Source organism: Zea mays, chromosome 6 (genome assembly GCF_902167145.1).
Source record: "Zea mays cultivar B73 chromosome 6, Zm-B73-REFERENCE-NAM-5.0, whole genome shotgun sequence".
NCBI lineage: Eukaryota > Viridiplantae > Streptophyta > Magnoliopsida > Poales > Poaceae > Zea > Zea mays.
The window spans coordinates 98694173-98717451 of NC_050101.1; the positions used below are offsets into that span (position 1 = coordinate 98694173).

General features: G+C 47.5%; 4 protein-coding genes across 4 annotated transcripts; 3 read left to right on the forward strand and 1 right to left on the reverse strand.

The window, feature by feature from the left end:
* Positions 1-3059: 3059 nt before the first annotated feature.
* On the forward strand, positions 3060-7073 carry LOC103629621 (probable methyltransferase PMT9). The gene is given in 8 exon segments (XM_008650704.4): positions 3060-3373; positions 3526-3690; positions 3821-4003; positions 4096-4314; positions 4316-4697; positions 5435-5547; positions 5644-5864; positions 6530-7073. Coding segments are annotated over 8 exon segments (1839 nt in total). The 5' UTR covers positions 3060-3136; the 3' UTR covers positions 6849-7073.
* Positions 7074-7818: 745 nt separating this feature from the next.
* Positions 7819-12091, forward strand: LOC100286190 (auxin-independent growth promoter-like protein). Its single transcript, NM_001159078.2, has 11 exons — positions 7819-8241; positions 8338-8388; positions 8494-8584; positions 9529-9605; positions 9861-9949; positions 10067-10186; positions 10491-10607; positions 10711-10854; positions 10944-11067; positions 11192-11383; positions 11568-12091. Exons 1-11 carry the CDS (start codon positions 7942-7944, stop codon positions 11928-11930), a joined length of 1668 nt encoding a protein of 555 aa, NP_001152550.2. The 5' UTR covers positions 7819-7941; the 3' UTR covers positions 11931-12091.
* Positions 12092-13565: 1474 nt separating this feature from the next.
* Positions 13566-14188, reverse strand: LOC100275130 (uncharacterized). Its single transcript, NM_001363843.1, has one exon. The coding sequence runs from the start codon at positions 14136-14138 to the stop codon at positions 13896-13898; it is 243 nt and encodes an 80-aa protein (NP_001350772.1). The 5' UTR covers positions 14139-14188; the 3' UTR covers positions 13566-13895.
* Positions 14189-16402: 2214 nt separating this feature from the next.
* LOC100276034 (uncharacterized) lies at positions 16403-17648 on the forward strand. Its single transcript, NM_001363844.1, has 4 exons — positions 16403-16614; positions 16744-16799; positions 17182-17223; positions 17332-17648. Exons 1-4 carry the CDS (start codon positions 16602-16604, stop codon positions 17407-17409), a joined length of 189 nt encoding a protein of 62 aa, NP_001350773.1. The 5' UTR covers positions 16403-16601; the 3' UTR covers positions 17410-17648.
* Positions 17649-23279: the final 5631 nt, after the last annotated feature.

The following is a 23279-nucleotide window of genomic DNA, read 5'->3' on the forward strand; positions in this document are numbered from 1 at the left end:
CCGCGGCCCCTGCGCACGCGCGGACCGTCCGGCCCCAAGGCGCGGACCATCCGGCTGTCAGGCAGGAAACCCTAGCTCCTGCGCCAGGTCGCGGACGGTCCGGCCCCTGGCCGCAGACCGTCCGCGCCTGACCAGAGAGCACCGCCACGATTCTTGTTGAGTGTTTGACGCTCCAAAAAGGCGTCAACAGATCCAATCAAATATACTTATCGTTTTTGCTTTATGCATTAGGAGTAGCCCTAATTTAGCCTTCCTCCACTTCAACCTTCACCTCATTTTATCTCTACGTCAACTAAAGACGTCTTAGGTGGCCTGCCGATGCCAAGACACACCCTAAGATCTCTCCTCCCTTACGAGATTTCTCCCGGGGGTGAGATATAGATCTACTGCAAAGAAGACGATCCTGTATAATCGTGGACCGTCCGAGCCTCAGACGCCGATCGTCTCGACGTACGCAGAGAGCCATTCTTACGACCAGGTCGCGGACTGTCTAGTCCTATACCGCGGACCATCCACGTCTTTGTAGAGAGCACCATCCGATGCTTAGTTGCAATGTTTGTCACTTAAATTGCCGCCAACACCGAGCACAGTCATATGATTTGCTTGAACCGCGAGCTCGTTAACAATACCAGTACCAATCCTTCAAGAGAGCCGTGGCAACTGCGCCTACGATATGGAAGATAGTCATAGAAGAAGGCCACAGCCATGCATCGGCAAACTTGTTTTAATTAACTTCCCATGAGCGCCCTAGCTAGCTAATAATAACTTCCCATGCGCCCTAATAATAATCCAACTGTGAGCAAGCAATTTAACCACACCGATATGGAAGTTGCTCATGGAAGAAGGCAACTGCTGCCATGGATATGGAAGGACTCTCGAAGGAGCCTTCCAAATCGGCGGACGCATGCCTGTTTGTCAGGTAGCAGGCAAGAACGGCGGCATCTCGGAGGAACGCCGCGCGCCGTGATCGATCACTGCATGTAATGTGTATATATAAGAGACGCCGCACCATGCTAAAACCCGACAAAGCCCGTCGTGTGCTTAGGTAGCGATCGCCGCCACATACGCCATGCATCTAGTCCAGTTCCTCGCGGCGTGGCTGTTCCCCGGCGCCCAGTGCTTGTTTGCAGTGGAGATGGCCACGGCCGCCGACTCCTCTCAGCCCGAACGCGCGCCGTCGTCGTCGCCGTCGTTCAGCGGCAATAATAATAATGCGCCCGGGTCGTCGGGCTCCTCCTCCCTCTCCTCCCCGTCCTCGTGGTCGAGCAACGGCCACTCGGGCGCCTGTAATAAGTCCCGGTCAAGGCACGAGAGCCCCTCCACGACGCCGCTGTGCTTCGGTGCAGGCGGCGCCGGGAGGAGGTTGCTGCGGGGCTCCCGCGCTCGAGCGCCCGCGAAGCAGGACGAGGAGGAGGCTGCGGCGACCACGGCGCCGACTAGGGTCAAGGGAGACGTGGTCGGGAGGTGCCTGCGCAAGATTTCCAAGAGACTGAGGAAGGCCCGGAGCGACGACGGCGGGAAGGCGTCGCCGTCATCCACGGCCGCCGTTGATGATGACACCGCACGCGAGAGGGCCGAGTCCGTGGCCCGCGCCATCTCGTACTGCAAGGACACGCTCCGGCCCCGCACGCAGCCGTCGCCGTCGCCGCCTCCCTCGCCTAGCATTGACGACGACTGGCTCCACGACAGACAGGAGGAGATCGTCGCGAGCGCCGCCGCCGCCGCCGCGCGCTGCGACGAGCGCAGCAGGGACCCGCGGCGTCCATTCCGCGCCGCCGCCGGGTGGCCCCTCGGTATGCAGCAGACGATGGCGAAGCGGCTCAAGGAGTCGCCGTGCTCGGCGGCCTCGCCAACCCGGGACGACGGTTCGCTCGCCGCGGCCGCCGCCGCGCACGGCGAGGAGTCACCACCGCATCACGGCCACGGTAGGTCTCTGAGTCTCTCTGGCTCTCTGCTAGCCACCCGGCAACGTACCTCTGCTGATGCCAATGCAACCCTGATGCACATGCACGTCTAATGCGTTGGCTACTTGGATGTCCATGCATTGCCCGCTGCAGGTTGCCGCGGCGAGTCGATGATGAGCAGCTTGGACGAGATGGAGTTTCTGAAAACGTTCGATGGGGACGAGGAGACGATCAATCACCATTTCATCACTTTAGAGATCTGAAGAAGTGGCTCTTAATATACCATCCCCTACTCGCAATTGTTCAGGAAGCAGAGTGTCCGCAGGATATGAAGGAGGAAGCGATGATTATATATGAAAAGAAAATTCGTGTCGTCAGCTTCCCAACGCTTAACGTATTCTTCCTTCATGGAGTAGATTGGCGTAACATTTTTCTACACAAACAAAAAACTCCACATGAAGTTTTTGTAGGAAACAAATTATATGAAGTTTTTGTACTTGTAGTACAAAAAACCGGAGTATCTTTTTCCATGCACTAAAAATAGCTAAAACAAATCTAGACGTGAAGTTTACAAGTATTTAACTACCGCTGTCGTTAGAAAAAAAAACGATCCATTCTTTCTCCTCCCTGCACCACGTACCTTCTCTAATGTTTTATCTCCTCCACGTGTCTATGTGCATATCTTCATGCACGATTTATTGAAAACAATATCTCCCTTGTGCGCTCGTATTTTTTGGTCTATAACCGTTTAAAATGTGCAGCCATGTTAGGCTGGCCATAACATGTACTAGGCCTGCTGTGAGAATTCTGGTTTGGCCCAGTGGGCTCAATGCGTTTCGTGAATCGTGACACGGGTGGTGAGAACAGTATCTCAATGCTGTGAGAGCAGTCCTGCGAAGCGTGTTCGGTGGTCAGCCTCACGAGGAGGACACGGCCGCACATTCACACCGTCACACGGGTGACGGCCCCCACCCGCTTCCCTGCCGGCTGCCGCGCTTCCTGGGACGTGCCATCCTGCTCCCACGGTCCCACACCCCACCAATCCGCCGCTCTTTTGCTTCCTCCCTACGGCGCCGGCCACCGCGCCAGGGCGCGTTTTCCCGTTCCGCGTCCGCGTGCGTGAGCCCCACGCCCATGCCCACGCACGCTGCCCCGCGAGACCGCCCGACCACCGCTAGCCAGTGAAGTAAAAACGCCAGGCGCCACGCCGCGCGGCGCGAGTGGGAACGATAATGAAGCCGCCGCCGCCGAAGGGACGGGGAGCAGGAGGGAGTTGCGTGTTCGGCCGCCGCGCGTTCGCGTTCCTCCTCGCGGCGGCCGTCGTCGCGCTCGCGCTCCTCTGCCTCTTCTACGGCGCCGCCTTCGCACCCTCCATCCGCCGCGCGCACCCTCGCCTTCCCCTCCGGCTGCGGTTCGGGGACCTAGGGACGCAATCTATCCCAGCGGGCCTCGTCGTCTCCTCCATCCCGGTGCGCACCGCGGCAGCAGCCCAACCCCCGCGCTATCTGCTTGTTTCCGTTAACGGAGTCGTGATGGGGCGATGGGCCATGGGCGCGGTCTGTGCTTTGCTGAGCGAGTGCTGCTGACCCGCGTGCGTGTGTCGTGTCGTGAGTCGTGACAGGTGTGCGACGCGAGGCACTCGGAGCTGATCCCGTGCTTGGACCGGGGCCTCCACTACCAGCTCCGGCTCCGGCTCAATCTCTCCCTCATGGAGCACTACGAGCGCCATTGCCCACCGGCGCCGCGCCGCCTCAACTGCCTCATCCCACCGCCCGACGGCTACCAGGTGAGGGGAGAAGCCACCGTGTGTTACGTTGCAGAGTAGTGTTGTGTTGCGCTTGCTTGCATTGCACCTTGTTTGTGCTGCTCTCAAACTCACGATGATGTGACGTGATGTGCGCGCGATTCGTGCTTAGGTGCCCATCAGGTGGCCGAGGAGCAGGGACGAGGTCTGGAAGGCCAACATACCCCACCCATACCTTGCTGCTGAGAAGTCAGACCAGCGGTGGATGGTCGTCAATGGCGATAAGATCAACTTCCCTGGCGGTGGCACCCACTTCCCCACTGGCGCTGGCAAGTATATTGTGCACCTTGCGCAGGTTTGAGATACCCCCGAGGCTAATCTCCTGCACATGGTTCATGGTTGCTATCGTAGGCTGACGTGACCAACGTTTTTCACCTGTCGTGGTAGATGCTGAATTTTCCAAATGGTACGCTCAACAATGGAGGGAACATCAGGAATGTGCTTGATGTTGGCTGTGGGGTTGCCAGCTTCTGCGCTTACCTTCTTTCACATGATGTACTTGCGATGTCTCTTGCTCCCAACGACGTGCATGAAAATCAAATCCAGCTTGCCCTTGAGAGAGGGATCCCGGCAACCCTTGGTGTGCTGGGCACAAGGAGGCTGCCATACCCATTACCCAAGCCGCTCGTTTGAAATGGCACATTGCTCTCGTTGTCGGATTGACTGGCTACAGAGGGATGGGGTCTTGTTGCTGGAAGTCGATAGGGTATTAAGGCCTGGAGGATATTTTGTGTATTCATCACCGGAGGCCTATGCTTTGGACCCCTTCAACAGGAAGATATGGAGACAGATGAGTGACCTTGCTCGAAGGATGTGTTGGCGGGTTGCATCTAAGAAGAACCAGACAGTGATATGGGCTAAACCATTGACTAATGGATGCTATATGAGGAGAGAGCCTGGAACACTTCCCCCCATGTGTGAACGTGATGGTGACTCAGATGCTGATTGGGGTGTCCCCATGAAAGTATGCCTAACCCCATACTCTAAGAGTAAGTTCATTCCCTTCATTTTCCTTCAGAACACCAAATACGATAATAGTGTATACTGCCTCGTGGAGTTTGAATTTTATATCGATTATACATGTAGAAAAACACATGGTGCAAAAACGCTATTGCTCAGATTGCCCATCAACTGCCAACCGGCTCAAACCCATGTATGATTTGCTCTGACATTTGCAGGAAGACACTATCTATGTAGATGTGTAGATCTCAATCTCATAGATTACTCCCTATTTTTTTACAAGTTTTGTCCATGATCCCCACACCCCTTTGTTGGTTACCTTCTACTATTTTTCGCACACACACCAGAGGGGCTATTTTTGTGCCTTTTTTTCTTAAAATACCGTAAACAATTGTGTTAAGATAGTCACAACACATAGTTACTGGTGACCATTGGTGAAATGATTATCCTATAATTTTCAAACTTTTACTATTACAATATGACCGTACAATTTGCTAGAATTCTGTACAGCTTCCGTGCTGAACCACCATATGTAATATGAGAATCATAGCATTGTATTTCTGGTTGAGTTCAAACATGCATGTTCTGGTTTTGGAACTAAAAAATTAAATTCTCCTTGCATGTTTCATAAGGAAATGGTGAACCTAGTTGTCATTCTATACTAAATAGCTCACTGCTCACGTATCAATCATGTGTTGGGCCCTATTGGTTATTCGTTTTAGCACACCGGTAATCTGTTCCCAGCATGTTTTTTTCACCTAAACAGGAGTTAGTAAGGCTAAAGGCAGCGAATTACTTCCCTGGCCACAAAGGCTCACAACACCACCACCGTGCCTGGAAGAGCTTGGAATCAGTTGGAACAATTTTTCAGAGGACAATGTGAGTTAGTAATTTAGTATAAAACATCAGCGTTTTGCAATATGGGCAAACATAACTTCCTGGTGGCGATCTATTACCTTGAAATATTGTTTGCAGGAGATTTGGCATTCTAGAGTAATTCAGTACTGGAAGCACATGAAGTTCGAGATACAAAAGGATTCCTTTCGAAACGTTATGGATATGAGTGCTAACCTTGGTGGATTTGCAGCATCTCTGAAGAAAAAGAATGTCTGGGTTATGAATGTAGTTCCTTTCACGGAATCTGGAAAGCTGAAAATTATATATGATCGTGGTTTAATGGGGACTACCCATGACTGGTAAGTTTTTTTTTGACATACTTCCCATCTATTTATTTTACTGTTTCAAGGTGGAATTTGCATCCCTAGAAATTAGAACTATTACATTTGTTTTGTCTTGTGCTATACAGATAAGAGTTTCATTGTGACTATAGTCTGCAATTAATTATCCATAAATAAATTCACAAACTGTTTTCTCATGGTTGTCCATATAAAATTCTTAACTCGTGTGGAAGGGGGTGATATTATCTTGTTTGATTTCTAAGCTGCAACCGCGTGTAATTCTTAAGTTGTGCAACTAGAATAGTGGCTGCAGTCGTAAACATGGTTTTCAGAAATTGATGTAGTTTGGCTGTCATATTTTGGAATATGGATGTAGTGTTTGAGCCTTGAGGCCAATACTTCTGTCCATTATAAAATTACCTGCGTTGTTATTGTTATTATAATTAAACAAAACCGAGAAACATGGGTCCTCGCAAAAAAAAGAGGCCTGTCAACATATCTGATATAGGCGCTCCCATTCTGTTGCTTCTTTCCATTTTTTTAAGACCATCCTTTTCATTTCTAACCTCTTCACTACTGAAGAAATTTCTTGTGCATTGTCCTGTGTGACTGTGTCTGCCTTACTTCCCGTTACATAGGGGGGTGATGCTAATTTTCTTTATTTATGACCTGTTTAACTGAAGGTGTGAATCATTCTCGACATACCCGCGCACCTACGACCTCCTTCACGCCTGGCTCCTGTTTTCTGAGATAGAGAAGCGGGGATGTAGCCTGGAGGATCTTCTGATCGAGATGGACCGCATCCTAAGGCCTTATGGTTACGCCATCATCAGAGACAAAGTTGATGTCGTTACCTACATCAAGAAACTTTTACCAGCGCTAAGGTGGGACGACTGGACGTTTGAGATGAGGCCTAAGAAAGATGCGCTCACAATAGGTGACGAAAGAGTCTTGATCGTGAGGAAAAAGCTCTGGAATCACTCGGTGCAAGATTTGTCGTAGCAGCCGTTTCTCTTGTTTTGATCCTAACTGTAGCTAACTCTGCACCGGCGTTGTCCTAATCCTCAAATGTAATGTAGTATTCGACGCCTTCTTTTTTCTCGTGTGGTGAAATGTCAACAGTAGATTTAGCATCAGCATCAGACGCAGGCTTCAGTCCTTTTGATATACATATTACATAGTCAGTATAGTTCTCTTTCTTTACTTTTTTATAAATCCGATTCTCCACTTTGGTTCTATGAATAATTTTTTTCGCAAAACTCTTGCGTTATTCACTTTGTCAGTGGCTCAACTCTCACACCTAGATTTTTGGTTGATTGGATGTGAAGTTTTTCGAGAATCTAGCTGACTGTTGGGTTCAGCTTTTTCATCGAGTAGTTTTTCTGAGAATCTAAAACTACATATTCTACAGAAAGAATCTGAGTATCATAAAGATTAAGCGTAAAGATTACGCGCGGAAGAAGATAAAAAGTTTATAGAGTTTATGACGTAGAAAATGATGGTTTCCTACTATCGTAACGATTTACACAATTTTGTATTTATATTGACTAAATTAATTCTCATAAGAATGGACAGAAAAACTAGACGCCAACAACTTTCCGTGACAAGAAGCTGAAACAAGAGTGCCTATACCGTGTCACTGTCACGGAGGTACGGCACCAACCGACTACTGGCAGTGGCAGATACGATGAAGCTAGTTAAATGAGCTTGAAATCGCTAATGCAGGGCAAAGTGATCAAATGTTTCAAAAATACATATTTGAAAGCAGAAGGAAGCTTGCATAAACCAGCTCAAATTTATTAGCATGATTCCAGGAAAAACAGCTTCCTGTGCGGGTTCAAGCCGTCCGGAACTGTGACACGTCTGGAAGGCGGCGAGCGGGTGCGTCGGTGACTGGCATACCTGTCCGTCTAGCGCAGCCAGGCCAACGAACCCGACCCGACCTCGCCTCACTTCACTCGGGATATCCCAACAGTTCGCTGCCGTCGCCTCCGCCAGACCGCCGCCGCGACACTAGACACCAGCGCCGCGGCAGAAGGAGCAAGGGAGAAGAAGGAAAGCGGCACCCGCCGCACATACGCCGCGCGGCGGAGCCATGGCCGAGCTGCGGCACGCCACGGCGGCGGCGGCGGCGACGCGCGCCACTGGCTCCCCTTCCAAGCGCGACGCCGAGGCCGCGTCCTCGCCCTTGGTCGCGTCCCCCCGCGTCGGCGGCGGCAGGGACGGGCTCCGCCCTCACCAGAGGTGGCCGCTCCCGCCCCCCGTCCGCGCCCTCCTCGCGTGCGAGGACCCCAGGTCCCCCACCGCCTCCGCCTCCTACCGGATCCTGGTCGCGGCCATCGCCTGCTTCGCCCTCGCTGCGCTCTTCTCCGCGCCTTCCCTCTGGGCACGCCTCGTCAGTTCCTGGCTCCCTGGTCGCTTCTCTCATATCCGTTACGTTTCATCGAGATCCCTAACTCGCTGCTTACGTCGTGTTGGTGCTGGGCCCTAGAACGCTCCGTACCTGTGCCGCAAGGAGGGGATTCGGCTCCACTGCCCCAGGGTAAAGTGGCCTTCTCCTGAGCAATGCATTCCGGGGAACCTGATTTCGCATGCAATGTGACTGGAGACTGAATGTGATTTTGTCTGGCTTGGTATTACGCTGTAGGTCAGCCAGCCAGACTCTCTGTGGGAGAATCCTCATGCAGCAGCAACTTCGTGGAAGCCGTGTGCTGAGCGTCAGAGACATGAGGTCTCAGGCAAGTACAAAATCAGAGTGTTCTGGCTAAAATGCAGATGCTAATTGTGCTCCTAGTTTGCTGTATTTATCACCCTGAGTTGTATTATTGACTTGGGTGTGAGCCATGACAGTTTTTCATTTGATGATGTGCCACTCTCCGTTTGGAATTACACTGGTTGGAGAAAATAATCATGGACGCACAATCTGCATAAGGGCAGAGTAAATTTGAAGTACAACGATTATGCCAAGAAAAAAGTTGCAAATAATAACCTCTTTGATTCCAATAGTGCCTGTTAAAGATATGATGTTGCCACTTGCGAAAGGGACTCTAGCGTAATGGTTAAGGCTTTTGAGTAGCACCTCCAGGTCCCGGGTTCGATCCCCTTCGGGACGAATTTCTGGATTGGTTAAAAAATTCTCGCTGTGTCTTGCTCGCTCTAGGGTTACGTCATGCGCGTCACCCTCCGGCTGGGCCTTTGCAGAGTGGACGGTGACGGCCCGCTAGTGATAGGGGGCCAGGGTTCGAAGATTTTCTTGGCCGGGATCATGTTTCGGTCTATTCTTAATATAATATCGGGAGGACAGTTTTTCCCTACCCGGCCGAGTTTTTTTTAAGACATGATGTTGTCACGCCAAGCATGTGTATAAAAATTAATCTATCTGAAGCAAAATGGAGTCTAAACAGGCTCATCCAATTTGTTAGCACATCTGATAACTTAAAGCACCTTATAAGCACTTGTCGATTTTCTTACCAAAGTGCCATGTCTAAGGAAGGATCTCCATTGTACATGGCAATATGCCCTCTTAGGAAAGAATTTTAACTTTGCAAGGCACGGCTTTTCAAATTGTGTAGTTCTTCATTATTGTTTTCGTTTATCAATCTGCAACTTTAGCACAAGACAAACATTCACTTGAAGCTATGGCTCGTTCTTGACAACAACCAGTTTGTTCTCCATTTTGCAGACCTCGTGTCAGAGAATGAAACTTCTGGGTTTATATTTATTCACGCTGAGGGTGGATTAAACCAGCAACGTATAGCTGTACGCATGTTTCTTTCACAAAATTTTCACCTTGAGTAGTTGCCTTGTAAAGAGTAGACACCTGACTTATTTTGCTATTTAGACTTAAAATGGAAAATGTTGATCTTGCTAAACTTTTTTCTACTTTATGAGGTTTCATTCTTAATACTAGAGTTTCAGAAGATCATCATTCTGTTGCCAGTTTTTTTGTGCTCATGTTATCTTAGTAGCATTGCATGTTTATTAATTTTGTTAGGATATTTGATTTGTTCACAGATATGTAATGCTGTTGCAATTGCTAAGATAATGAATGCTACACTTATTCTGCCAGTGCTAAAACAGGACCAAATATGGAAAGATCAAACGTAAGTGATGAACTATTACTTCCTTTTAAACAGCTTATGGTTACCCTTTTTGTTTACAATATGTGTTCTATTTTCATGGTTCCTGTAGTAGTTAAGAACTTCTATCTCTTTCTGCAGGAAATTCGAGGACATCTTTGATGTAGACCATTTTATAAATTATTTGAAGGAGGATGTGCACATTGTTCGAGATATTCCTGACTGGTTTACAGAAAAGGATGACCTTTTCACTAGTATAAAGTTAGTTGTTTCATTTTCAGCTATCCATTGTGCCTTAACTGCTATCTACTGAATATTGGCGATACTACTTTTTTCATCAATATAAGCACTTCTTTTTTTCATCAATATAAGCACTTCGATTGTTAGTGAGGATTATTACATCTCAGCCACATGAACCAGAAGGGCAACCTGACTAGCAATTGCTGCTGGACTTGTATTGTTCACTTTTCTTTTTGCAAGAGTTATTATCCCTACGTAATTTTTTTTGCAGCTAGAGATTGTGTTTGAACTCTCGCCTTAAGGTTTTGTATGTTTGTTGTAACAGGCGCACTGTGAAAAATGTCCCAAAGTATGCATCAGCACAATTTTATATTGATAATGTGCTTCCAAGGATCAAGGAGAAAAAGATAATGTCTATCAAGCCATTTGTTGATAGGTTAGGGTAAGTGTATCACACCATCAAGATGGCAATATAAGTATTAAGTAAACCATTGTCCTAGCCTTTAGATACATCTTTAGATGCATGTATACGCATTCTGTTTCAGATATGATAATGTTCCAATGGAGATTAACCGACTGAGGTGCCGAGTTAATTATCATGCTTTGAAGTTTCTACCTGACATTGAAGAAATGGCTGACAAGCTAGCAACAAGGATGAGGAATCGAACAGGAAGTTTAAATCCATACATGTAAGCTTAGTCTGCTCTCTTCTATTAAGAGTCGGCTGTCTGCAGTTGACAAATTGATATCTCATGCTCGACCACACCTGCTTCCAAAGGGCTCTTCACTTGCGATTTGAGAAAGGAATGGTGGGCCTTTCATTTTGTGATTTTGCTGGAACCCGGGAGGAGAAAGCTATGATGGCTACTTACAGACAACAACAATGGCCAAGGCGGTACAAGGTGATGCCAACTTCCATTTTTTTCTTTTAACACCACATTTTTTTCAGTTTTTATTAAAGAATGGTCCGTCTTTCTTCGGTGGAGAATGCACTATCTGAATATACTGTTCTCTTGTTGCTTGCAGAATGGATCACACTTATGGCCACTAGCGCTACAAAAGAGAAAAGAAGGCCGATGCCCCCTTGAGCCTGGGGAAATAGGAATCATTTTGCGCGCGATGGGGTATACGAAGGAAACTCAGATATATGTTGCATCAGGGCAGGTGTATGGTGGGAACAACAGAATGGCACCCTTGAGGAATATGTTCCCCAATATGGTTGGTTCTTGTGAAGTTACTTCATCTAGCATGTCTTTCCGTTTCTGCCTTTGCTATTTAAAATATAGCCAGCGTGCAAATAGTTGAGATAGCTTCTTGTTACCGCTGTAGTATATTTATAGAATCTGCCCAAGAAACAACTAACCAAGGTACATACAACTGAGCTAGCCTTTGCTAAATTCAGGTTAGCAAAGAAGATCTCGCAAGCAAGGAAGAGATGGAGCCTTTCAAGAAGCATGTAACCAGCCTTGCTGCGCTGGACTTCCTGGTATGCCTGAAGTCGGACGTGTTCGTCATGACCCACGGCGGCAATTTCGCCAAGCTGATCATTGGCTACCGTCGCTACATGGGCCGCCACAGGCTCAAGTCAATCAAGCCGGACAAGGGTCTCATGTCCAAGTTCTTCGGTGACCCTTACATGCCGTGGGCGACGTTCGTGGAGGACGTGGTGATAACCCATCAGACACGGACCGGCCTCCCTGAACCCACCTTCCCGCACTATGACCTATGGGAGAACCCTCTCACCCCTTGCATGTGTAGAGCTTAAATTACAGTCAGCGAGTGATGGTGCATAGTTATTCTTTGTATCATATGCTGATATGCAAGCTGCAAATTTTGTCCACCTTGTTTATTTTTTTTTACCACTTCTGCTGTACAAGTTTAACAAAGCAAAGCTCAGTTCATCACGATCCTCTGCAATCTTTCCCTCCTGAAAAATCTTGGTGATGTCTAAATATGTAATCTGATGTAGCTCTTCATCAGATGAATCACAAAGTTTTATGTACTCCATCAGATCCAAACAGTAAGATTTCCATGCATGTGGAGGCTAATCGCGCGTTCGCATCTTTTTGTCGTCCCCCGGTCCCCCATGGAGGAGGAGGGAGTTACAACTACTCTGGGAGATGTGTCGCTCCTAGTCCTACGCTTGATGTCAGAACTGGTTCGGAAATCTTCGTTGTCTGGTCTCCTTTTATCTCTGGAACTATGTTTTTCTATAGGTTGTAGTAAGAAATCAAACGAATTGGTATCCATTAGCTCGGATTAAAGAATGGAATTTGGTCGAATAACTTGCAATGCATGGACTCTCAGGTAGAGCTATCGCGTGAATCTGCTGGCCCGGGCCGGGCGAAGATGCGAAAAGGCTCCTGCTCGGTCCACCTCGCTTCAGCCCGATGGTCCTAGGAGCGCTCACGTGCACCCAAAGTTGCCAGATTTCGATGAGTTGGCTGCTCGGGTCAAGGCTCTGAGGAAGGCCTAAGGTGGCAGTGGCACACGATGGTTTCTGGCTTGTTTACACGTTCTTTCAGCTGAAGAGTCGATCCTTTGTTGACAAGACAGTTCCTTGCAAGACAGCAGAACCACTGAGTCAGTGCTCTTGTTATATATAGGTTTTCCTTTGAAGCAGGGTGCTGTTTGTTTCAACAAATGTAACGCAAATGGTAATGGTAATGATAATGGTTTACACACGATTACCGGCGGTAACAAGTTTGAATAGACCAGTATTAATTTTTAGTATGATATCTGATTACGGTTGAACTAAAACAAACATGATTTAACGTTATCAGTTACCCATTACGTTACAAATATGTGAACCAAACGGCACCCAGATGTCTGTCTAGAATACGAGTACTGTTTTCATATCAACACAATATATATAGCATAGTTGACAGGGGTTCCATTGCTTATTCTTTATTTTATTGGAGATATTGCACCTCGAAATTGCATTGTCAGATGTACTAAGATCACGATGGGATGCGCATGTGTAAACGATGATAAACAGGGCCGGACAGCCAGAGGCTTTTATTGGGGTCAGCTGATCCCTGTAATATTTAAAAAATATTATATAAATATATTGTTATTTAGTGTATTTAGATGATGATTAGTGAAATTGACCCTAATAATTTTGTTGTCTGGCTTCGCCCCTAATGATAAATTCTCAAGGAATACTTTCTCTTCAGCTGCTTGGATTTATGTGAGTGCTGTATGTTTTGTGCATGCTACATGTACATATGGCGCTGGAGCCCCTGCCCGTCTGCAAGCTAGGGAGTCATTGACTCATTACCTGTACGTACTGGCCCTCCGTAGTCCTTTTTCTTTTGTCATTTTCATGAGGACAGGAGGTACACTTTTTTTTTGTTCGTTCGTTCGTTTGTCATGTGAATACCATATTTTGCAAGGGGTACACTTGATTCCTACATCTAGCCGCAGCTAGCTGTAATAAAATGCCTTCAGCTGAGAGGTGCACATGCAGAAGGTAAAGGTCAGCATTGCAATGCAACTTCATTCCCTGCTACAAATTCACGAATTCATCAAGGTGGATTCCCTCCGAGAAGGCGAGAACAATGGAGCCCGTTTCCCCTCTCTCTAGCTCTACTAGCTAGCCAGAGCTAGTCAGCTAGCTGAATCTACACCAGCGTCGCGCGCCATTGCTACGTGCGTGCACGCATGTCACGTCGTCCATGGCCAGCACTGCTGCATGCGCCATCTAGACTAGACTAGACTAGACTACTAGCTAGCAGAGGCAGCGCATGACGCCGACGACGAAGCTAGCGATGCAGTCGTCGTGGCCGCGGCCGTGGAGCTCGTCGTCGTCGTCGACGTCGTCGTCCCGGACGAGGCGCTCCAGGCCCCGGTTCCTCGGCAGCGCGCCGGCGCGGTGCAGGATCGTCGCCGCCGCGGCCGCCGGCCCGCCGGCCGCCACGCGCGCCGCGAACCGGACCACCGGCCTCAGGAACAGCGGGAGCAGTGCCTGCATGAGCACGAGGACGGGTCGTCAGAAAACGCGCGCGACGTTAGTGCTAGTGCGGCAGCGGTGAAAGCCACACGGCTGGCCTTAGGAGCCTCAGCTCGCGTTCGCCAGCAGCCGCCTCCGAGAAAGACACGGCGCGAAGAGACCAGACAGAGACAGGCAGGCAGGCAGGCACTCACCATGAGCTAGCTAGCTAGCTAGCGACGGCTGCTGGCAATGTCGTCGTCGCTGCCGGATGGAGGCGTCGCCAATTGGCAACGAAACGAAGACGCCAAGTCCTCGTGTCGAGGGCGGGCGACGCGCGCGCGCCAGCCAACCGGAATTCTGCAGGGCTGCAGATGTTTTCGGGGTGCTTAATTAGTTTGACGGCGACGGCTCTTGGCCAGAGCTTCACGGGGGGCCTGGGGGGTGATATAGGCTTGTTTGGTTCGGCTTTTTTCTGAAGAGCTTTTCTAAAAAGCTGGTTGTGGGGAAAAGCTGGCTGTGCAGAGAAGCTGGTGGTTAGAATCTAGGTGTTTGGTTCGCCTGCTGTGGAGAAAAGCTGGTGGTTAGAATCTGGGTGTTTGGATACGCAGATTCTGAGATTGTAGATTCTGATTCAAAAAAGGAAACAGATATAAACACCGAACCAACAAGAAGGTCATTACATTAAAATTAGTAGAGTTCATTACAACATAATTATCGGTACATTGACATATTAAACTACAACACTAATGCATTAGCAATTGCATCTCGAAATGCATTTATGTCTAACTCATCAGATGTGGTACTACTACTCTCATCTATGGGTACATCATGAGCAAGGCTAGTAGGTACAAGTTGGTCAAAGTCTCGATCGTGTAGAGCACTGTCTCGAATAAAGTTATGCAATGCCATCCAAGCAATAATTATCTTGGATTTCTTCCTAAGCGAAAATGAAGGTAGATTCTAAGTGAAAAAAAGAAAACAGGCAAAGACACAATAATCAACGCCTCATTACAATAATAGTTTTAATAACCTAGATCAGTCACAATAACCGGATCGAACCACAATACCATAAACCCAAAATAAATAAATTGATACAGATATACACGATTCAACAAAAAATCAAAGTAATGCTCACGACCGAGAAGCGGTTGGGATTCCTGGAGACGCGATGGAGTAACCTAGATCAGTCGAAGTTGAAGCGTTAGCTTTGTTAACAAAGGAATCATGCATCACTAATTCAACAAGTCACTAGATACATCGCATGGCACAAAGCAACCGTCTGTCAGGTTCGGCATGGTGGCACTGTACTGCAGTGCGGGGTGACTGACGACCGAGAAGCGGTTGGGATTCCTGGAGACGCGATGGAGTGACCGCTTTTCTCCAACAGCTGCATATCCACTTCTCCTTAAAGCGCTTCGTCTCGCAGTCGGCATGGAATCTGCGCGTTTGGATGACCTGGGCAGATTATGGCCGCCAGAAGCCGCTCAAAAGCGGAAACAAACGGGGCCATATACACACGGGCCGGCGACGCATGCGATCGAGGCGTGTGAGGCGTCAGATATGCGTATGCATGCGCGCGCGCGTGCCCCCGTGGCGACGCGACGCAAACGTGTGGCGGTGGCTGCGGCACTGGCGCTGCGCTGGTACAGGGGGCGCCCACCGTGCCCGCGCGCCGGCCGGGCCGCGAGCGCCGCAGGCAGTAGTACTACGGACAAGGAACGGGCGGCCACCATTCATCCTGGGCTGCTGCTGCTGCTGCTGAACCACCACGCCGCCCACGCGAGCCTGTCTCAGGGCCTGCACCTCTGCGAGCCCCCCCTTGCGTGCCCAGCGCCGCGGCGTGCAGCCCGCCCGTTCCGTTACGCATCCCCTTTCCTTTCCGGCGTCCGTGTTGCTTGTGCTCCGCGTGGCACCCCGCGGCCTGGCCTGCGTGCTGCCGTGGCGGGCATTGGGGTTGGTTTTCCGTCGACTTGAGATGGATCATGATTGGGTGAGTGTACTTTCCTAGATGGAAAAAAAATTCTTTGCATCTGAGATGCAAAGAAACACTTTTGCAGATCCACCACCTGGTAGTCTATATAAATAAAAATAATGCTAAATGTTGAAGGTCACCTCTGGTTTAGAGTTTAGACGGCAGTAGCAAACAACTTCTCGGGAACGCAAAGACCCCAACGGCACACAGAAAGAACCCATACTAGGGGGCCAATAGATTCTCAGCCCATTATACAATACACAGGCCGACTCTACCAATCCATCCCTGGCTCCAAAAGCCCATACTAGAAAAGGCCCTTCCCGTCCCGAGTTCCCCCGACCAAAAGATTCCCACGGGCTCGCCGCTCGCATCTCGCCAGCGCGAACGCAGCCTCCGTGCATATCACCAGCCTCCTCGCGCACCCGGTCCCGCTTGCCTTTCCCCACCTACTCGCCGTCGCGGTGCCGTGCGCCGGTGCTGTTCAGTCTAGGGTTTCGGCCCTCGCCCGCCGATCCGTCCCCCCGCCGGCCATGTCGAAGCAAGGTGCGTTCGTGTCGTCGTTTCCTATCTTTTCCCCTCTCGCGATCGGGTGGGGGTTGTTTCGTGCAGATTGGTTGGTTGAGGTTCTTCGTTACCGACGGTTCTGACGCGACGGCTGGGTCCGGGGTGCAGGAGGGAAGGCCAAGCCGCTGAAGGCGCCCAAGGTCGACAAGAAGGAGTACGACGAGGTATATGCTGCCACGCGTTGACCTTTGTTCCCGTTTCGTTGCTCGATTTGTTCGTTGCCCCCCGAATAGGTGGGGGTTGAATCTGACGGTACTGAGGTATTCAGGTATCTGTGTATGGTTTTCCGTTCAACATAGCTGAATACCTTAAGTATTCCGATCAATGTTATCTGAACACACATTAATGAGGGAGGATAGAAGGGGGAGCATATGACTTGGACGATGGCTGTGCCATCAAAACTACCAGCAATTCCTTCCTACTTGGAGAACTAGTTAGTGTGCAATTAGTATAACGTATAAGGTGTCATTTGAGCAGCTTCAGTGACCAGTCCACTATTGATCTATCTCTACTTGACATTATCCCGGTAATCCTTTTTCTGTGCAGAGTGATCTTGCTTATTTGCAGAAGAAAAAAGATGAGGAAAAGGTGAGTGAGACTTTGTGGACGATTTTTATCTGGTAGCTTGTCCTATTCTGCTTGTGTGGAGGATCCTTATTCCCTGCCATGGATTGTACATGGTTTTTGCGCCAACAGGCGCTGAAGGAGCTGAAGGCCAAGGCACAGAAGGGCGCAATTGGAGGCTCGGGTCTCAAGAAAAGTGGAAAGAAATGAGCATTGCCCACCCACCCATCTCCAAAACACCTAAGAGAACGATAAGACAGCTGCTTATCTGTGTTGCGCTTCACTATATGATATATGTGGCTGTGAGACAATGTTGCCTCTTGTATTCCGTGTTTCGCGGTGTTCCAGTTGGTTTGCTTGATCCGAAGATGTTTCAGCCTCTCATCTGCTAGCTTTGATACACGAGTTATTTGCTATTATGATATTCATTTGAAGTGGATTCTTCGGCATTGTTTGAATGCACTAGCATATAGTTAGTAGCTAAAATTAGTTGAGACATCCAAACACCCTATCTAATAGTTTAGTTATTAATTATTTTTGGTGAATTAGTTAATAGTTAGTTAGCTATTTGGTGGCTAACTAATTTCACGAATATTTTCACGAATATTTTTTAGCCAACTAACTATTATTTCTAGTACATTCAAACACCCCTTCGTAATAGTACTAGACTACTATTAGATTAGGCTTCTCTATAGTACTTACTACATGTGAACAACTTTTTCTAAAATATTATTTCACCCATTTCTATTTTCTTCCCTATTAAAAGGAATTGGAACACCATCATGAGATTGTTACAGGCCATATACATAATAGCAGTTAGCAGATACACATGCTATGCTATAGATCATTCCATGTGATCTAATCTAGAGTGAGCCTTTTTTCTTCAATGATCAGGTAGCTTGTTTTATTGGGACGTTTGACCTGCTGATTTACGTCATGACTTGTAGTAGGAAATTCTGGTCTATGGAGATGTAGGAGCGTTTGGTTTTTAGGTACTAATTTTTAGTACTCTAATTTTATTCTATTTTAGTTATTAAGGTCCTGTTTGGTTTAGGGTGACTAAAATTTAATTATTTAGTCACCAAGGGGTGACTAAAAAGAATTAAAGTAGGGTTTTTACCTTATTTGCTCTCTTCATTTTTCTTCTTGCAGCAAACATCCACCAATTAATAGAGGTAATACCGTCATTATTCACAGTAATTAATGCTATTTATTCGGTTTAGTCACTGAAACCAAACGGAGTACTTTATCGTAGTGACTAAAGGAACCAAACATGGCCTAAATTGCTAAATACAAAAACTAAAATAGAGTTTTAGTTTATGTATTTGTCACTTTAGGGACTAAAACGTAATAAAATAGAGAGACTAAAAATACTAGAAACCAAACTAAGCACCCAACCAAACACCCCCTAAGTTAGAGAGACTGGTGTCATTAGCAGGTGGGTCCGATTGCAGTCCAGTGACACACAGGTCCATCCGTCGACAAATCAGGCGTAAGACGGCCGTTCCTTCCTTCCTTTCGCAAAAGGACCTCTCGCGTCGCTCGGCAGAAAACGGAGCAAACACTTGCGCTAGCGGAAGGCAAGAAACGGGTGGATCCGGAGCAGCGACTCCAGGCCTCGGCTTTCCAGGCGACACACGGCCGGAGCCTCGCATGATCCGCTGCTGCTGAGGATGGGATTTTCCGACCGGCCGATCGTGCAATGATTCCATGCTCCAGACTCCATACCTAGCTGACTGATCGGTGTGTGCGTACGTATGTGTAGCGTATCACTGCAAATTTTACGCTATAAAATTTAAAAATTGGACCGCATTAAGGTCGTTAGACTTGTTCCTATTTATATTCTTCAAATTAAACTAATCTAGAGCTCTAACAAATTATAAAGAAAAATCGCAATCTATTACCACCGACCCGCATCGACGGGCCGCAGCTCAATACCATGACCATATGCATCCACGAGCTGCCAGACCCGTACGTAATAATCACAAAGAAGCAACGACCCATCTCCTACACGAAAGCAGAAATGCTTCCCACATAAGACCCACCCGTGTACGACTTAAGTACGAGCTGAGCGACGGTAATCTTGTCGTCTCGTGTTATTGAACTAATGAATCATAAGTCATTAGTTGATCCTAGTTGTAACACTGAAGCCTATGTGTAGCAGCGCTCCGAGGAAATTAAAGAGCACCGTATATCTTGGAGACGTGTAGTGGGTATTGCGGATATATAGCGTCACTAATCTGGTCAACATTGCGTCTCTAGCCTTAAGCCCGCAATCTCGCGGCCAAAAACAACACTTGGCGTGATTAGGGCTACACCTTGATAATTAATATTGCATTATGTAAGGAATTGATAGTCTATAAACGTGAAATATAGATCATAATGTAATTATTACAAATAATATAAATTATAAATTATCATATATGTATCATCTGTCATTAAAGACTAAGTAACAAAACACAAGGTTGTCCACGCAAAACTGCCTAACAAATGATGCAGAAATAAAAAACCGCCACCCACCCCTGTTATAAAAATGAATGCGACACAAAGAGGATCAATCACAGAGAAGACACAGATTTAACGTGGAAAACCCCTCTAAAGCGAAGGGGGAAAAACCACGGGCGCCGGCCAGCAACTTCTCACTATTTTCGGGTGGTTAGTGTCACACCCGGGGTTTAGGGGCACCAAGACCCGGGCGCGAACATAATCACCAGGTGTGCTGGGACCAAGTCTCACACATATGATGAATCATGGCACATGATCGAATGTCACATCTTTACTATATAATAGGAGTTCTATACAAAATAAGTAATTAATTACATTATAAGGAGACAACGGTCCAGCAACCCAAAGTTGACTGGGAGACGACGACCTAGATCTCTCACGAACTCATCGCAGCATCCTCCATGCGCCTCATCCTGCGGTACCTGTTCTTGACTTGTGGGGGGGTGTGAGACAGCAAGAGTGAGCTCACATACGTTCATCGGTCAACAAGTTGTAGGGAATAATGTGCATGAACTCGCCAAAGGTGCGAGCTCACGTGAAGTGTAAGGCTTACCAAAGAGGATGATTAGAGCTGAGCATTGCTTTTAAAGTTGGTCAAAATTTTATTAGCAATTACTAAGTATAAGTAAATACCAACCCAATTAAGTAGTAGAACAAAAGTAACAACATCACCTGCGATGCAATGCATATGACAAATTGAATTTAGTTTCATAAGTTAATCATGTGAGGGTCTGAGCTGCTCATGACCGTGAGCACGGCTAGTATACCAGTTTTACACTCTGCAGAGGTTGCGCATCTTTACCCACAAGTCATGTTACCCATCTGCCAAGGGATCGCGACTTCCCATACACCTCTACCGAGGAGGCGAGGCAGGGTAACACTACGAGGCCTTTACAAAGTTCCACTAGCTTCAGAAAACTCGCTACAGTTTATAGGAAGCTCCAATGCAGGGTTCTTGCCTGACCGCCATCGCAGCAAAATCAACCAAGGACCTCTCTACACTGACCACTCCCCTACTGCCCTTGCCTCTTTCGGGTAAGGTAGTCCTTCACTAGCTTTCCTAATTAATCAGCCAAGGGCGTCCATAAACCCTTGTGGTAGCACTGTTTTCTCGGGTGGTCGCTCCATGTTCCAATTAACATAATGATCTTATCATGAACAGTGATAATAAACAGATAATAAAAGTGTGATCATGAATAATGTATCTTCATACCCAAAACCACATAAAACACTAGCAAGTACTACCCAAAAAGTTCAATGGTAAACAAGGTATAAAGATAGACAAACTAGGGTAACCTATTGGGTCCCATCAAAATTAACCTATACAGATCATTATGATTAATCAGAACATGGCTGGGTAAAAAGAAGTGATCAAGGGCACAACTTGTCTGGGACTTGAGATTCCAGGTACCAGGATGATCTTCAGGTGACTCATGACCTCACGCTAGTCGTAGCAATAAAAACAAACATGGGATAGGCAAAATTAACATTACACCAAACATATATGCAAAATACATATTAATAATCTACATATTTAAATAAGATCACAGGAACATGAATTATTAATTTTGGAGTTATATATTTTAAGTTATGGATTTCTAAAGATTCTATGTGCTTGGTACAAGATTAATTAGGATATCAATTTTAATATGGCTTTCATGTCAAAACAGTGACACAAAATGATAAACAATAATATTACAAAATTATAGAAACTAGAATGGGTTAATTCGGAGTTAGAATGAATTAAATATGAATTAAACAAGTTTATGAATTTATTTTTGTACTAAAAATCGGTTTCCCTAATTATTTCTCTATTTTTATCTCCCTCTGGACTGCGCGCCAATTTCTGGAAAGTGCAGGGGCTATCTCGCAAGTTTTCGTAGACACAGAACCTATCTACGTGGACCGCGGGTTATTTCTTTTATTTTCCAGGGGGTCTTTAGGAAATGTTCTCGGGCGAAGAGGTATGGACAGATCTGCGTCGCAGGATAAGAAGTGAACGGTCCAGATTAAATTATGCAATCCTATGATTCGGTACGCACTACTGACCGCCAGATCCAGATCTGAGGGTCGGTAGGATGTCCACGTATACATTTGATCCCAGACGCACGCCACCGATCCAAGGGCTCAAATTTTATTTGGCGCATAGGGATACACCAATTCAATCTGAACCACCCACTGGCGATCGGACGGCCAGGAGGCCCTTCTTCCCCATCGCCCCGCTAAGACACGAGGCAGCGCCGCAACAGTCCCACGGCGAAGCGTCACCGGCGCATATCCAATCCAGCACCCCGAAGCTCTCCCCCAGCCGACGACTATCGAAGAGGCACGCGTGAGAAGCTAGGAACTGTGCAGGGCACCCATACCGGTGATTGGTGTGCCGAGTAATCCCGCCCACGGGGTCTGCGGATCCGTGAGGCCACCATAGGATTTATTCGATCGCGGCGGCGCCCAGTCAATTTTTCCCCGCCCGGGCTCCGACGCGATGCACCCGAGACGGGACCGGCATCCGCGTCAGCATCACGGAGACTCGAGAGGCGCAAGCGACGGAGTTGCGAGCACAGAGAGCGACGCGGAGGAGGGCATCACTGGAGATGCGCTCGAGAGGATCGAGCCCGACCTGGAGGCTCTGGGTCGAGGGAAGGTCGCGGCAAGCAGTATTTATGGCTGGGGCGGAGGGGCAACAGGAGAATCGGAGGATCCCAACAACCCTCTGAAGTCGCGGTCTCCGTTAGCTTCGGTCGCGTTCTGTTGAAAGAAGCCGGAGGGGGAAGAAGATACTGGATGTTGGGGTCCACACGTCAGGTTAACAGGGACGCGGAAGCGGCAAGCTGTGGCTGACGTGCAGGTCCCATCGGTCGGTGAAGCGGCGCTACGCGGGGTCACGCGCGTGAGGTTGTGCGACTGGGTGGCTGCCCCGCAGGGCCCACCTGTCGGTCACAACACCAGTTGCTCGCGTGCGCGGTGGCTGGTTTGGGCCAGTAGCAGAGGAATTTAGCCATGCACCGCAGAGGGGAAGAAGGATGAGTGGCCCAAGGGCTTGGAATTCAGCCCATGCCAGCACTGGTGGGTCCTTTCCTCTTTTTTTATCTTTAACTCAGATTCAAATTCCAAAAGTTCAAACTGAATTTTTCTCTTTTTAAACACTGGTTTCGAACTTAAATTTTCAAATGTCAAAATAATTCTAATGTGAATATAAACTTTACTGTTTATGAAAACAATATTTATTCTTTTCCTTATTATTTATTTATGAGAGGAATAAATGGTTTTATGAACATTTACTTTCTCATATTCTATTTTATGCTTTATTTAAAATTGAAGGTCAAGTTTATGTTTTCCATCAAATGTATCACCACAAAATCAGTAAGAGATCAACCTTTCTTATCTATTTATTGGTCCCTTAATTAATTTACTGTTATTGTTTGAAGATGAGGAGAGAGAATTCCAATAGATTTTCAAAGGTCTTCAAAATTCACACAACACTATTATATCTACTCTTATTTCCTTATTATATTATTTTATAATATATGTATTTATTTATTTTATTATTTTTACCTTATACAAATTTTAGGGCT